General features: G+C 38.5%; 1 protein-coding gene across 1 annotated transcript in view; it reads left to right on the top strand.

The window, feature by feature from the left end:
* Nucleotides 1–16312, top strand: part of LOC101414646 (septin-14) — a 57065-nt gene that overhangs the window by 24199 nt on the left and 16554 nt on the right. Inside the window, exons 2-5 of the mRNA XM_071211465.1 lie at nt 198–318; nt 703–898; nt 12751–12937; nt 15948–16109. Of these exons, the coding sequence (XP_071067566.1) occupies nt 198–318; nt 703–898; nt 12751–12937; nt 15948–16109 (666 nt within the window). The remainder of the gene's footprint in view (nt 1–197; nt 319–702; nt 899–12750; nt 12938–15947; nt 16110–16312) is intronic.

Below are 16312 nucleotides of genomic sequence, written 5' to 3'. Positions count from 1 at the left end.
ATGTGTTTTATTTAACTTACATTATGTGAAAGTGATAAGAAATGTTTTCATAATTTTACTTGCTTATTTGCCCTTGTCCAAGGTATGATAATCAAATGGTAATCAAATTCTAATCCATTTGATAAATAATAATCATTTTCCCTTCAAATGCCTTAATTTCCTATTTTAGTTAAAAACATTTTTTGTCTTTTCTTTAGCAAAAAGAAGAAAATACCCGTTGCTTAAATATGCTAGGTCATTTTGGCTTTGAATGTTTGCCACATCAGTTGGTGAACAGATCTCTTCAAAGAGGATTCTCTTTTAATATTCTCTGTGTGGGTAAGTGCCAAACTCCACATTTGAATTATGACTTCATGTTCCCAATGCTCTTCCAACTTGTCTAAATCAGCTTGATATTGGCACTGTCAATTTGAGACCATAGCTGCATGTTTGTATTTGTTTTGACCTTTTCCGCTGTATTATTTAAACTTCTTCATCTTTCTTTAAACATTTCAGTAGTCTGCAAAATTCTGACATAGGTTAGTATGTATTTTCTTTCTGTCATGGTAATGACTGAGGAGTCAGTACTAGTATGTTGTATACTTTCAAGTACATCCCTGCCTTTGAAGTATTTGGACTCTTTAAACCACTCCAGCAGTTAGAATTATTATTTCTTCTCAGCCATAACATGCTCCTATGATGACATATCTATGTTTATTATAGGGGAAACTGGAATTGGAAAATCAACACTGATTGACACGTTGTTTAATACTAATTTTAAAGACAACAAATCCTCACATTTTTATTCAAATGTTGGACTTAAAATTCAGACATATGAACTACTGGAAAGCAACGTTCAATTGAAATTGACTATTGTGAAAACAATGGGATATGGTGATCAAATAAACAAGGAAGCCAGGTTAGTGTTTTCTTATTTTAATTACAAAAGGTCTTCTTATTTCAAAGAATTTGCCTTCTTTCTCCATGGATTAAATCATAATATTCGTCAAAGATAATTGATGTTCATATGGCCACTTCATTATTTTTAGTTTTCTGTAATCATAGTTCCATCTTTCAAATTCTCCTTTGTTCCAAAATTTTTTTCCCAATTAAGCAATTGAGATGGTTAATTTTTTTTAAGGTTTCACTTCTAGGTTTAATACTTTTTTTTCCACATTTTTATTTTTTATTTTTTAAAAGATACTTCAGGGGAGCAGATGTGGCTCAAGCTATTGGGCTCCTGTCTACCATATAGGAGATCCAGGGATTGATTCTCAAGGCCTCCTGGTGAAAGCAAGCTGGCCTGTATGGTGAGCTGGCCAGAGAGGAGTGCTGGCCCATGCAGAGTGCTGGCCCATATAGGAGTGTTGACCCATGCAGGAATGCTGGCCTGCATGAAGAGCTGGCACAGCTAGATGATGCCAATGAAAATAAGACACTGAGGAAAGACAATAAAAGACACAGCAGACGAGGGAGCTGAGGTGGCATAAGAGATTGAGCACCTCTCTCCTACTCTGGAAGGTCTCAGGATCAGTTCCTGGTGCTGCCTAAAGAGAAGACAAGCAGACACAGAAGAACACACAGTAAATGGACACAGAGAGCAGACAGTGAGTACAAAACAATGACGGTGGGGTGAGATGGGAGAAATAAATAAATAAATCTTTAAAAACCAAACAAAAAAAGATACATCAATTACACAAATGTTATAGAGAATATATAGGGCATTTCCATGTATCCTGTTCCCCACACCTCCCACATTTTCCCACATTAGCAATATTCCTCATCAGTGTGGTACATTCATTGCAATTGATAAACACAGTTTGGAGCATTGCCACTAAGCATGGATTGTATTTTACATTGTAGTTTACACTTTCTCCCTTTTGACTCTGTAGGTTAAGGCTGGATATATAATGACCTGTATCTGTTGTAAGGTCAATCTGGAAGATTCCAGGGCTAGAAAATGCCCTGCCTATTACACATGCTTTTCCCTTTCCCTAACCCCAGAGCATCCATGGGCACTGCCTCCACAACAATGGCATTTCTTCCATTGTTAGAATCACAATAAGTCTATAGTAGAGTACTAGTAAGTTTATTTTAGTCCATAGTTTGTTTCCCAATCCTGAGGTCTCTGGGATGGTGATGCCCACTCCACCATTAATTGAGGAGTCTTCAATCCCATACCTTCAATGGATGGGACTCTCTTGTTTGCAGTTGTAGGCACTCTTGATTCCTTGATATGTTGTTTGTCCACCATCTCTCAGTTAGTTGTCCGTGGTGAGGACATTGAACTGGAGAGTAGGTGTTGCAACTCTGTTGAGATTCAGCTGGCACATGGACAGCCGAGAGAAGAGATTTAAGTCTCTTGGAGGTAACCTACCAACTCTAGTACTAATTATAGGTTCAAATAGAAGGACAGGAGAGTCATGCATTATGAAACCACTGTTGAGTCTAACTCTGTCATATTGGGGAGCATAAATACCAGATTAGGACCCAGAATTTGGCAAGGGGGCCAAATTCCTGAACTATCTGCCCAGACTATAGTGTCTGGATGTCTCCATATCCCTGAAGAGCCTCACTCTTTGGCGTAATATCTACTTTGGCTGTCAATGAGACCCTGTTGAGATGTGCATAAGCACTACCTCTGGGATGGCCTCCCAACACACTTTGAAGTCTCTTGGCCATACAAACTCATTTGTCTTTAGCTTTTCCCCCTTTTGATCAAGGTATTTTTTCCCCAATTGCATTTCTTGTTGATAATTGCTAGCAATCCATTAGTGCCAGGGAGGCTTATCCCTAGGAGTCATGTCCTGTGCTGGGGGGAAGTTATGGCTTTTATATGTTGAGTTCAGCTTAGAGAGAGGCCACAAATGAGCAACAAGGAGGCTCCCAGTTAGTAACTGTTAGGCACCCTATGTCAACAGGCTAAGTTTCAATTTCAAGAACAAAGGCTCTTAAGCATAGTTATCAATATCAAGGGTCCTTCAATGGGCCATCCTCCTTCACACATAATTGTCCCTGTACTTGGGGCGTTCTTGTATGATGGTTAATTTTATGTGTCAACTTGACTAGACTATTGTGCCCAGTTGATTGGTCAAACACTAATCTAGATACTGCTGTAAAGGTGTTTTGTAGATGTGATTAGCATCTAAAATCAGTTATGCTTGGTAGTAATCCTTCAGTGCCAGGGAGGCTCATCCCCAGGAGTCATGTCCCATGCTGGGGGAACAGTAATGCATTTATATGCTGAGTTTGACTTAGAGGCCACATTTGAGCAACAAGGAGGCTCTCAGGAGGTAACTCTTAGGCACCCTATAATACTAGACTGTTTCCATGTCAAAAGTAAAGGTTCATAAGTACAGTCATCAATATCAAGGGCCTGTCAATAGTCCATCATCCTTCACTAGTCATTGCCCTTGTACTCAGGAGATTCTTGCAGTCCCATTAGAGAATGTGGCAGAGCTGCTAGGATGGGAATTCAATATTTTTTCAATTATCGTCTGAATCTCCACCCACCATGACAATGCCCTGTAAACTCTTGAACACATGTATATACCCCAGGTGATCCTCCTCCCACACATCCCCCATTTCTGACACCCTGCACCAATGATCCTCCCCTGCCACAGTTGTAACCCTCCTATGATCCAAAACTTTTTTAAAAATGAAGCCAACAATATAACAAAATACAATTAATAATAAAATAAAATAATGATAGTTAAAAAAAATATTTATTTAGCCCCCTTCCTCTCCCCTCTCCTTGCTATTTTTCCTCTCTGTGTCCATTTACTGAGTGATCCTCTATATCTATTTCTCCTTTTGTCTTTTCTTCTCTTCTTTCTCCTCTAGGATTCACCAGGACTTTATCCTGGGGACCTCCGATGTGGAGAGCAGTTCCCTGTCAATTGCACCACCTCAGTTCTTGGTCTCTGCTGCTCCTCAACCTTGACTCTCCCCTTCATCTCTCCTTTGTTGCATCATCATCTTGCTGCATGACTGATTTGTGTGGGCACTGGCTTGCCATGTGGGCACTGGTTTGCCATGCAGGCATGCTTCCTCTTCTTGTTCACCAGGAGTCCCCAGGGATCGAACCTGGGTCCCCTTTTATGATAGGTGAAAGCCCAATCACCTGAGCCACATCAGCCTCCCAATAATGATAGTTTTAAAAATAATTAATAAAATATTTTTTAAAAATTTAAAATTTTGCAATAACAAAAAATAATAAAATATAAAAAATTAAAAATTAAAATTTTTTTGACATTATGCCTTTCATCACTGTAAGAGCTATTGTCTTGTATGAACAGTGACATTTTCTTATGTTTATTCACCAAGCATCTTATTTTTAAAAATATTTTGTCTTCAAAGAAGCTTTGGTTACGGAAAAGTCAACTCTAGAATATAGAAGATTCCCAAATACCCAACACCCTCTGCCTTTTCCCCTTCCCTTATTAATAACATTTTACATTTAGATGGCACATTTTTTACAATTGATATACAAGTATTGAATCATTGCTACTAACTAAAGTCAATGCTTTACATAATGGTTTATATTTTGGACCATACACTTTTATAAAGTTTGATGAAATTTAACTTGGTCTGTATCCATCATTGCAAAAATACGTAGTACAATTCCATCACCCCTAAAATGCCCCATGTTCCATCTATTCTATCTTCCCTTCCCCTCTGTTTGTGACTGAAGGTAACCACCAAGATTAACTCATTGGAGGTTAAGATTCATAGTTACTTGCAACAACATTGAGGGCTTGACATACTGGCCTGTCTTCTCCTTTAAGGCACTTCTTAAGCTCTCAAGAAACTCCTGCCCTCTATCTGAGAACACAGCAGGACTCCCCAGGATGGGAGCCCAACACTTTCCTGCTTATTATGCAGGTCTCCACCCACTGATACAACACACTATGAAAAGTGTGTTTCATACTTCATATACTGCACATTCCCTAGAAGCCTGCCCTTAAGTGTGCCCTTTCTCATATGCCCTCCACATGCAACACCCTAAACAAGTAACCCTCCCCTGCCACACTTGGCAGAAAAACACTTCCAGCATTGTGGTTTCAACCACATACCCACTAAATCCCCAGTTCCATGGACAGTCCAACCCACCCTCCTCTCCCTACCCTGCTCACAGACCAGCACCCCCTAACCTAGTAGCATCACTGCATAACTCTTGTGCCCATCCACCACACAACTACATCCTTCTACCTTATCATAGATTTTACCCATGTGGGCATTGACTCACAACCTTGTTCTCCCTTTCTGTCTCTGATAAACCTACCTTCCAGACTCTAGCTCTGTGAGTCTGCTCCATCTGTTTAGTTCATATTAGTTCCATAATGTAATTTTTGTCCTTCATTGACTAGTTTGCTTTCCTCAACATAAGGTCTTCGTGATTCGTCCATGTTATCCAGTGTATTAATACTGCATTCCTTCTTACAGCTGAGTAATATCCCATTTTATGTATATACCAGAGTTTGCTTATCCATTCATCTGTTGATGGACATTTGGGTTGTTTCCAACTTTTGGCAATAGTGAATAATGCCACTATGAACATTGGTGTGTATGTATCTGTTCATGTCACTGCTTTCATTTCTTTTGGGTACATTCAGAGCTGTGGGATTGTTGCATCATATAACAGTTCTGGAGACATCCAGACACTGTAGGCAGAGCTGTCAGCTCAGGAGTTTGGTGCCCTGCCAGTGGGCCCTACTTTGGAATTTATGTTCCCTAATGTGACAGAGTTGGACTCAGTTGTGGTTTCCCTACCCAGGTGTTTCTGCCCTTTCTATTTGAACCAATAGTTAGTACTAGAGTTGATAAATCTTTGGGTTGTCCATTCAGGTGGGCCCTGAATATCAACAGAGTGGCAACACCTACTCTCCAGTTCACTGGACTCATCCAGGACATGTAACAAGGAGATGATGATGGCCAATGACCATCTCAAGGAGCAGAGAGCCTGCAACCGCAAACAAGATAGTTCCATCCATCTGCCCCATGGGATCTAAGTCCCCTCTCAATTAGAGGTGGAGAGGGCATCACCCTCCCAGAATCCTCAGGACTGGGGAATAACCAATGGACTAGAGTAGACTTACTATTTTTCTACTATAGACTTACTGTGACTCTAGCAATGGAAGATGTTTAATCATTGATGTGGAGGCAGTGGTCACTGGAGGTTTTGAGGGGAGGGAGAAGGAAAAATAGGTGTAATTTGGGAACATTTTCAGGAATTGGGAATTGTCCTGAAAGACATTGCAATGATGGATACAGGTCATTATAACTCTTGTAATAACTTACCAAAATGTGCAGGAGAGACTGTAAAGTACAATATAAACTATAACCCACACTTAGTGGCAATGGCCCAAAATGTGTTCATCAATTGTAACAAATGTACCACACTAATGAAGGATGCTGTTACTGTGGGAAAATGTGGGAGTGGTATGGAGCGGGGCATATGGGAATCCCCTATATTTTTTATGTAACATTTATGTAATTTATGTATCTTTAAAAAATAAAAAGTAAAAAATTATATTAAAAAAATACTATCCAGAACAATCTACAGATTCAATAGAATCCCAGTAAAATTTCCAGCAACCTTTATTCAGAAATGGAAATGCTAATCCTCAAATTAATATAGAATTGCAAGGTACCCCAAGTAGCCAAAATAGTCTTGAGAAAGAACTATGCTGGAGGACTCACTCTTTCTGATTTGAAAGCTCACCTCAATGCAGCAGTAATCAAGTCAGTGTGGTACTGGCATAAGAATATACATACAGACTGTGGCACTTTCAGAGTATTTTATGAATCCAAAAAAAAAGAAAGACTATGTTTGTAAACTATTCCACTGGGTTTGGTACTCTCTGATTACATTAAACTCAGCTGAGTGGACTTTGATTAGGTTACTTGATAAAATTGCTTTAAGGCTTTCTATTCCACTACATTAGTGAGGTGTGACTCAGATGAGTTGCTCCCCTTGCAGAGTCTGATATAAACTGACTCTGTCCTCAAATGGACAGAGGAAAAGAAACCCAGCATAACTGATTCTCAGTCTGCTATGTGTGAGAGAGGATAGCTTAAGCATGAAGCCCCGAAGAGGCTGGGTCCATGGAGAAGCTCAAGAGAAGCTCAGCCCTGCTATATGCCTGATAACTTACAGGTGAACTTGGGAAGAGAGCAGAACAGGCGAGACTGACATGGAAGCCTAGAAAGAGACAAGCTCTGTGCCCGATTGTAGCTGAAATTGGGACGAAAGTGGAGCAGGTGAGCCTGAGAGACCTAATCCAACGTCATATTAGATGATGAGCCAGAGGAAGCCTGAAAGGGAAGGCAGAGACCAGGCAGAGATCGTCCTCCATCTTGCTTCAGCAGTTGGCAGTTGATTTTGGTGAGGCAGCACCTCTTATAGTATATCAAGTTGGACTTTTCACCAATTGGAACTGTGAACTGTGAGCTTTTACCCCAAATAAATATGCTTTATAAAAGCTAACACATTTCTGGTAATTTGCATTGGTAGCCCTTTGGCAAACTAAAACATAGACCAAAGGAACGGAATTGAAAGTCCAGAAATAAACCCATACACCCATGGCCAATTGATTTTTAACAAGGGTACCAAGTCCATTCAATGGGAAAAGAATAGCCTTTCCACAAATAGTGCTGTGACAACAGGATAGCCCAACACGAAAGACTAAAGTTGGACCCCTACTTCACACCACATACAAAAAATATCTCAAAATGGATCAATGATCTAAATATGAGATCTAAAAGTATAAAACTCTTAGAAGAAAATAACATACGGGAAAATCTTCATGACCTTGGTTTTGGAATAAATTAGGATAAATTAGACTTTATCATAATTTTTAAAAGCCTTTGATCGAGTTTTCATCCCTATGCAGTGTTATATACATGGAATCATATAGTATGTCAACTTTTGGATCCGTCTTTTCATATAGCAAAATGCATTTAAGATTCATCCAAGTTGTTGAGTGATTCAATTGTTCAGAATTTCTGCAGTGTTGTGTTCCAGTTTATACATTTACCACAACCTGTTTATTCATTCATCTTTGGTAATATGTTTGGGTTCTTCCAGTTTTTTGGAAATTATGAATAAAACTGTTAGAAAAAGTGATGTACCATTTTTCCATGTGAACAAAAGTTCTACATTTAGGTATTTTTTTTTAGTGATACTTTTCCCCTCTGTTCTTCTAATTAAGCTTCAGTCTTAGGCAGGCACAGCTTCCTAGACCCAGGTAGGTAGGAGAGCAGTGGCAGTATACCCTACTCAATTATCCTGCCCCTCTGTCCCAGATGTAGTTATGGGTACAGTCCGCGTTTTTGCCAATCACCCAGAAGTTGAGTTTTTGTTTTTTCTTTTTCATTTCCCTCTGCTGCAGTGAATTTTCACCAGTGACCTAAGGGAGAGAGTGTTTGTTGTTCTTTCACCTATAGTTTAAGGGTTTTGTTCCATAAAGGGACATAGGGGAAAACAGTTCAGGCAATTTCTTGTCCTTGGTTGCTGTGCTCTTCTCCCATGTTTGTCAACAGATACTTTCTTATGACAATCTCAGACCTTTTTGTGAGCTCTCAGTTGGGTTTATGGAGAAAGAGTCTGTAGGAAGGTTAGAAACTCTTCTTTCCAATTTTTGCAGTCCCTAGGGGCTTTCCACTGGCTGGCCAGCCACCCTTAGTCTTCACTAGATCATTAACTATTCTAGCTGAATTCTTACCAGAGTCTGGTTGCATCTACCCCAGGTAAGTGAGCACTTGCATGTCTTTTCTCCCTGTAGGCTCCTGTTTCTTCTTTGACACTGAGTCACTTGGTTTCCCTGTGACCTTTTCTCAATGGATTTGAAAAAAAGTCATCAATTTGGAAATAGTTTGTTTTTTGTTGTTGTTTTAAGAATGGGAGCAATGCTCCTTCCAGCTCTCTCTGTCCCAGAGAGAAACCTGGACTCCCCTCCCATTCTTTGCTGAGCAATTCCTTATATTTTGGCATCACAAGATGCTCCAGGCTCATTCTCTATTTTCCTCTGTTCACCCTTGGAATCAGTTACTTCTGCAAAGACTCCTGGTTCCTTTAATTTAAAGGATATTTAGAAACCAAGATCTGGGCACCAGTTGTCCTTTTTCTCTTGTGGTTTCAATGCTTCTCAGCCTTCTCGGCAGACAGAGGTTGGGAATAATATATATATAGTAGCCCATGTATACATATACTTATATATTTATTTCTAAACCTGTCTGTATTTTAAAACCTGATTATATTTTTAAAACTCTGATTTCAACCTAACACTCATAAGGTTTATTTAGACCTCTCCCTTTCCTTGATTGTAATTTTTTCCCCAACAGTGAGAAAACTGGCTTTCCATATAATAATACATTTATTTACTCATTTAACCTGAGTTCATACACATAAAGTCATTTGAGAATTGCTAGCGTATTCTATGTGAGAAATGAATTTACTAACCAGAATATGGTATTTATATACAGTATTTTTTTGTTCGCAGCATCACAGTATCAAAATACTGTTTTCCATTGTTACTTTAGTAGGTTCTTTCCTTCCCCACCCCTTTCATTTTGGTTGTGCTATTTATTTGTAATAGAATTTGGTTAAGTTTTTCTAGTTTGTATTCTATGTTGGATTTCTTCTACAGTATGGTTGATTTTTTTAAGATGATGCAGATTTACTTTCATTTTTCTTTCATCAGAGTTATAAAATTCCAGATCTTTCCCCTTTTTTTATTTGACAACAGCACATTTCACCAGAGACTGATACTGAAATAATTGGCACCTGTTCTCACTTCAACCAGAAAGTAGGTGATTTCTCTTAATCCAGCCATGATTGTCAATTCTTCTGACCTTCCCCAAGCAAGTTTTTTTTTGTGTGTGTATGGGGAGCAACTTCTTTTACTCTTTGTCAAGCCTCACTGGTATCTGTCGCATTTCCTAAGTCATAAGTTAATACACTTAATCTATAGACCCTAAACGAAGCCTTCCCTTTCTCTGCCTCCTTCATTGTCTTGACTTGCCAGGCTTCTCTGACAAATACCACCCAAAGGGTTGGCTTAACAACAGGAATTTATTGGCCCGAGGTTTAAAAGGCTAGAAGTCCAAAATCAAGGCCTCAAGAAGGCCATGCTTTCTCCCCAAATTCTGTTTCAGTCTGGTCTGGCTCGTTGTAATTCTTGGGGTCCCTTGGCTTGCGTCTCAGCCTCCTGTTGCATTGTCATCTCTCTCCCTGTGTCTGGGATCCCAGTTTCTGCTGACTTGCCCCTTCTCCTCTGTAGCCTCCTCTGCCTGTGTCCAAATTTCTTCTGGTAAGTCTGATAGAGGAAGCCAGGAATATGAGTTAAGGTCCATCCTGATTCCCTGGAACCTCCTCTTAACTAAAAATAACATCCTATTTACACATGAATTCACACCCATGGGAATGTAGATTAAGATTAAGAACATGTTGTTCATTAGTATACATAATTTACCTTACCACAGGTTTATTTCATTTATTTATTTAGGTTATTCTTTTAAAAATTTTATATACAGTAAAATTCATGATTTTTAGTGTACATAGCTATGGGTTTTGGAAAAGTGCGAAGAATTGGGAAGGGAATGTGGGTCAAGCAATTGGGCCCCCATCTACAATATAAGACACCCAGGGTTCGATGCCCAGGGCCTCCTGGTGAAGGCAAGCTGGACTGTGTGGTGAGGTGACCTACATGGAGTGCTGGCCTGCACAGATTGCTGGTCTTGCAGAGTACTGTTCCGCTCAAGAGTGCTAGTCCATATGAAGAGTTGCCTAAGCAGGATGACACAACAAAAAGAGACACAGAGGAGAGACAATAAGAGATATAGCAGATCAGGGAGCTGAGGTGGTACAAGAGAATGCTCCCCTCTCTCCCACCCCAGAAGGTCCTAGAATTGCTTCCCCTAGCTGCCTAATGAGAATACCAGCAGACACAGAAGAACACACAGTGAATGGACACAGAAAGCAGACAATGGTGTGTGTGGAGAAATAAATGAATCTTTAAAAAATGCATAGAATTGTGTCTCTCTCTCATAACACAGAAAAGTTCTACCACCCTCACACTGCAAAAAAAAAAAAATTCCTCTGTAGTTTGGTCTTTTTATCTCTGTGTTGTTCCATACTGCATTAATTATATTAGGTTCATAACAAGTCCTGACATCTGAAGAGTGTTTCTTAATTCGTTTTCTTTAATATCACTTGGGCATTCTTGGTCCTTTGCACTTTTACGTACATATGCATATAAATTGGTTTTCTTATTGGGATTGCATGGAGTTGATAGATTGTCTTGCCATTTCTATAAACAATATAAAGCACAGGTTTTATTGTTGGTTTTGAATTATTATCTTTGTATGGCATGTTATGCACATTATCTTTTATCACTATAGCAAATTGTCTAGACAGATATTAATGGGTTGGTGCAAAAGTAATTGAGGTTTTGCATGTTGAAAGTTGCCATTTTGATAATGGGATATACTCTTAAATAAATGTGGTTATGTTACACATCATTTCAATGTGCATTTCTTGCTTTATGTTTTTCTTTTGCTAATGACTTACTACTTGCTGTTTATTTTATATTTATTTTAGATTATGGAAATGATGTTAGACAAAAAGGCAATTCAAGCAATTTTCTTATTTGAGTACAAAATGGATCATAAATCCAGGTAGACAACTCTTAACATCAACAGCACATTTGACCAGGAGCTGCTATCAAATTACAGTGCAGTGGTAGTTCAAGTTTTACAAAGGAGACAAGAGCCTTGAAGATGAGCGTAGTGGCCGGCAATCAGAAGTTGACAACAACCAATTGAGAGCAATCATCAAAGCCAATCCTCTTACAACTACATGAGAAGTTGCCAAAGAACTCAACATTGACCATTCTGTGGTCATTCAGCATTTGAAGCAAATTGGAAAGGTGAAAAAGCTCAATAACTGGGTGCCTCATGAGCTGACCGAAATAAAAAAAAAATGGTTTTTGAAGTGTCATCTTCTCTTATTCTAGAGAACAACAACGAACCATTTCTCAATCAGATTGTGACATGCAATGAAAAGTGGATTTATATGACAACCAGTGATAACCAGCTCTGTGGTTGGAGCGAGAAGTGCCAAAGCACTTTCCAAAGCCAAACATGCACCAAAAAAAAGGTCGTGGTCACTATTTGGTGATCTGCTGCTGGTCTGATCCACTAGAGTTTTCTGAATCCTGGTGAAACCATTGTATCTGAGAAGTATGCTCAGCAAATTGGTGAGATGCACCGAAAACTACAACGCCTGCAGCTGGCCTTGGTCAATAGAAAGGATCCAATTCTCCACAATACCCAACCACATGTCACACAACTAATGCTTCAAAAGTGGAAGAAATTGGGCTACAAAGTTTTGCCTCATTCGCCATATTCACCTGACTTCTCACCAACTGACTACCACTTCTTCAAGCATCTTGACAACTTTTTGCAGGGAAAACGCTTCCAGTCAGCAGGATGCAGAATATGCTTTCCAGGATTTTGTTGAACCCAGAAGCATAGATTTTCTATACTACAGGAATAAACAAATTTATTTCTCATTGGCAAAATGTGTTGATTGTAATGGTTCTTATTTTGATTAAGAAAGATGTTGGAGCTTAGTTACAATGATCTAAATTTCACAGTCTGAAACCGTAATTCCTTTTGTACCAACCTAATAAAGTATTTAATGGTGAAAATTCAGATTTCAGATTTTATTACTCTTTTATGCTAAAGGTTTAAGTAATCATCTTTCAGCTACCAACCCATAGTGGACTACATAGATGCTCAATTCGAGGCCTATCTTCAAGAAGAACTGAAGATTAAACGTTCTTTCTCTGAGTACCACGATTCTCGCATCCACGTGTGTCTCTACTTCATTTCACCCACAGGACATTCTCTGAAGTCACTCGATCTATTAACCATGAAGAGCATTCACAATAAGGTGTGTGGTTGGTACATCCATCAATATTTCAAAATTTAATGTTTATTTTGAGATAATGATATATCTTGAAATTATTTGCATACAGGTACCTGTTATTCTATAATACGGCCACATATCCTAATTACATTTTTCTGTTAATCTTTAAAGTTTTTGTTACATTTCAACCTTAGCTAACTTTCAGAGAATTTTAATTTAATTCAGTTTGAACAATGAGATGCAGTTTAAAAAAAACACATTAAATATTTAATTTCTAAATATTATTATTATTATTTTTTTAAATATTTATTTATTTATTTAATTTCCCCCCCTCCCCTGGTTGTCTGTTCTTGGTGTCTATTTGCTGCGTCTTGTTTCTTTGTCCGCTTCTGTTGTCGTCAGCGGCACGGGAAGTGTGGGCGGCGCCATTCCTGGGCAGGCTGCTCTTTCTTTTCACGCTGGGCGGCTTTCCTCACGGGCGCACTCCTTGCGTGTGGGGCTCCCCACGCGGGGGACGCCCTTGCGTGGCACGGCACTCCTTGCGCGCATCAGCACTGCACATGGCCAGCTCCACACGGGTCAAGGAGGCCCGGGGTTTGAACCACGGACCTCCCATGTGGTAGACGGACGCCCTAACCACTGGGCCAAAGTCCGTTTCCCTCTAAATATTATTTTAATGAAAATTTAGTTCATTTTTTCTGTGATTGATAAATCAGCTCATGGTCATTTGCCCATATTTTTTAATTGAATTAATTATATGCTTCTATAATGTAAAAGGAGGAGGGTAAAGTCTAATGTTCAGTATATATTTCGGTAAAGTATGTTTTCATTTTACTAAGGAAACCTATTTTTGAATTTCTGAATCAAGAATATATGTGTGCATATGTATGTTTGTGTATGTATTCTCCCAAATTAACTCATTTCAGGGTTTTTTGTTTGTTTTTTTGTTTTGTTTTGTTGCTGGCTTCTTTCTTTATAAATGGTTAATGGCTGCTTTCTTATACCAAACCTCCCCTATGAATGTTTGTCTGGAACAAACAGAGGTGTGAAAGATGACATTTTCATAATTGTTAATGAGTTAGACTACTTCACTCTACTGCTGGCAGTTTATCTCCTCCTGATATGTTGCAAGTGTAAGAGATTTTGAGAACAAGAGAAAGAAGACTGAGATTTCTAAACCTAATTTCGGATAAAACATTAATTTTCAAAGAGCACTGATGGAGACACCATGGCATCTGCTGCAGACTGGGAGGGAGCTGGGTGTTGGGGAGAATCATGGGGCCACAGCCAGAGACCATGGTGCTGCCATGGTTGCAAAAGACCCCAGAGCTGTAGAGAGACCAAACTTGTTAAATATGGCTAAACTGCGTATCAAAGGACTTGTTGAATCTGCTCTCGGTTTTGGCTGCCCTTTGGATTCTGACTATCCCCACTTGCAGCAGTTCTTTATTGTTATGGAACATTGTCTGAAACACAGACTTAAAGTAAGAAAATCATTTCTGAGTTATAACAAAACCATCTAGGGTTCTTTTGAACTGGTGAAGAAGCTGTACCCCGAGGCAGAGGAAATAGGAACCAGTGTCCGGGATTTACTGGGTCTTAACTCCAGGCAGTCAAGGAAATATGTATTTATCACTAGGTGGATACAAATTTAACACTCAGAGAGCTCCGATACCATATCCCAGAGTTAGCACTCTAAAATATTAAAATGTAGTGTGTTCCAAAAGATTGCAATACAAAGAAACAAAAAATTATGATCTATCCAAAGGAATAAGACAAAAATCCATAAACCATCAATGAAGAGGACAAGACCTTGGACATAATGGGCAAAGATTAAAATAAAAAAGATAACCAGTATGCTCAAAGAGATAAGATAATGTGAAGAAATAGCTAAAGAATATCAGGAAAACAATGAATGAACAATATGAGTGTATCAATAAAGAGATAGAAGATTTTCAAAGGAACCAAACAAAATTACAGGAGCATAGAATATAATAGCAGAAATGAAAAGTTCCCTAGAGAGTTTCAACAGTAGATTGGAGCTGGAAAAAGAAAGAATAAGTTATCTCAAAGACAAGACATGAAATGATCCAGAGCAAGAAACAGAAAGATAAAAGAATTGAAAAAAATAAACAGAGCCCAAGAGACATGTGTGATACCATCAATCACACCAATATATGCATTATGGGAGTCCCAGAAGGAGAAGAAAGAGAGAAAAGGGCAGAAAGAATATTTAAAGGAATAATGTCAGAAAACTTCACAAATTTAATGAGCAATATAATTATACAAATTCAAAAAGTTCAATGCACTCCAAACAGGATAAGGTAGAAAATAGATGCAGACACACCATAGTCAAACTGATGAATGTCAAGAACAAGGAAAGAGTTCTGAAAGGTGCAAGAGAAAAGCTATGTGTTACATCCAAGAGAGTCCTAATAAGATCAAGTGACAGTTTCTCACCAAAAACCAAGGAGGACAGAAGGCAGAGGGATGAAGTATTTAAAGTGCAAAAAAAAAAAAAATTGCTGAACAAGAATTTTATGTCTGGAGAGACTGTTTTTCAAAAATGAAATATATATTAAGATATTCCCAGAGAAACAAAAGCTGAGGGACTTCATCACCATAAGACGTGCCCTGCAAGCAATCCTAAAGGGAGTTCTTCAGACTGAAAGAAAGGAAATTAGACAGTAATTAGAAGTTGCATGAGAAATAAAGTCTTCTGGTAACTGAGTAATTATAAATGCCAGCACTATTGTATTGTATTTTTGTAATGTAACTCTACTTTTTACTTCTTACAGGATCTAAAATGCAGATGCATAAAAAGTTATAATAAATCCATGGTTTTGGACATACAAAATAAAGCACTGATGATTTGGGAAAGTATTTTTGAAGGAAGGTATTTCTAGGAATGGCAGCCAGTGGTTTTCTAATTACAAAATTTATTGTTAGAGGTGATAAGGTTTTGACTGTAAAAACAATAGGATAGACAGTAAATTCTCTGTGATGAGTTTTTGTTTGACTTCCTTCTTAATAGGTCAACATTATACCTCTGATTGCCAAAGCAGATACGATATCTAAAAATGATTTACAGATGTTTAAGAGCAAGATAATGAGAGAGTTGGTCAGCAATGGTATCCATTTATACCAGTGCCCAATAGATGATGAAACTACTGCTCAGATGAACTCCGCAATGAATGTAAGCTTCTAACTGTTCAACGTTAATTATATTTTACATGTGGAATGAAAATACAATTTATAAGGAGCCATATTAGTAACATATTGTCACCAAAGACAGGGTAATTTTTTCAAAGTCTAGTATGGAAAAATGTTTTATTTTCTTGATTTTGAAAAAAAAATTTGGCTGTGAATCAATTCCTTTTTAGCTTTTTTGTGACAGAG

The sequence above is a fragment of the Dasypus novemcinctus genome, chromosome 23, assembly GCF_030445035.2.
Source record: "Dasypus novemcinctus isolate mDasNov1 chromosome 23, mDasNov1.1.hap2, whole genome shotgun sequence".
NCBI lineage: Eukaryota > Metazoa > Chordata > Mammalia > Cingulata > Dasypodidae > Dasypus > Dasypus novemcinctus.
The sequence above is the reverse complement of the archived record's forward strand: the minus strand, read 5'-3'. Positions and strand labels throughout refer to the sequence as shown.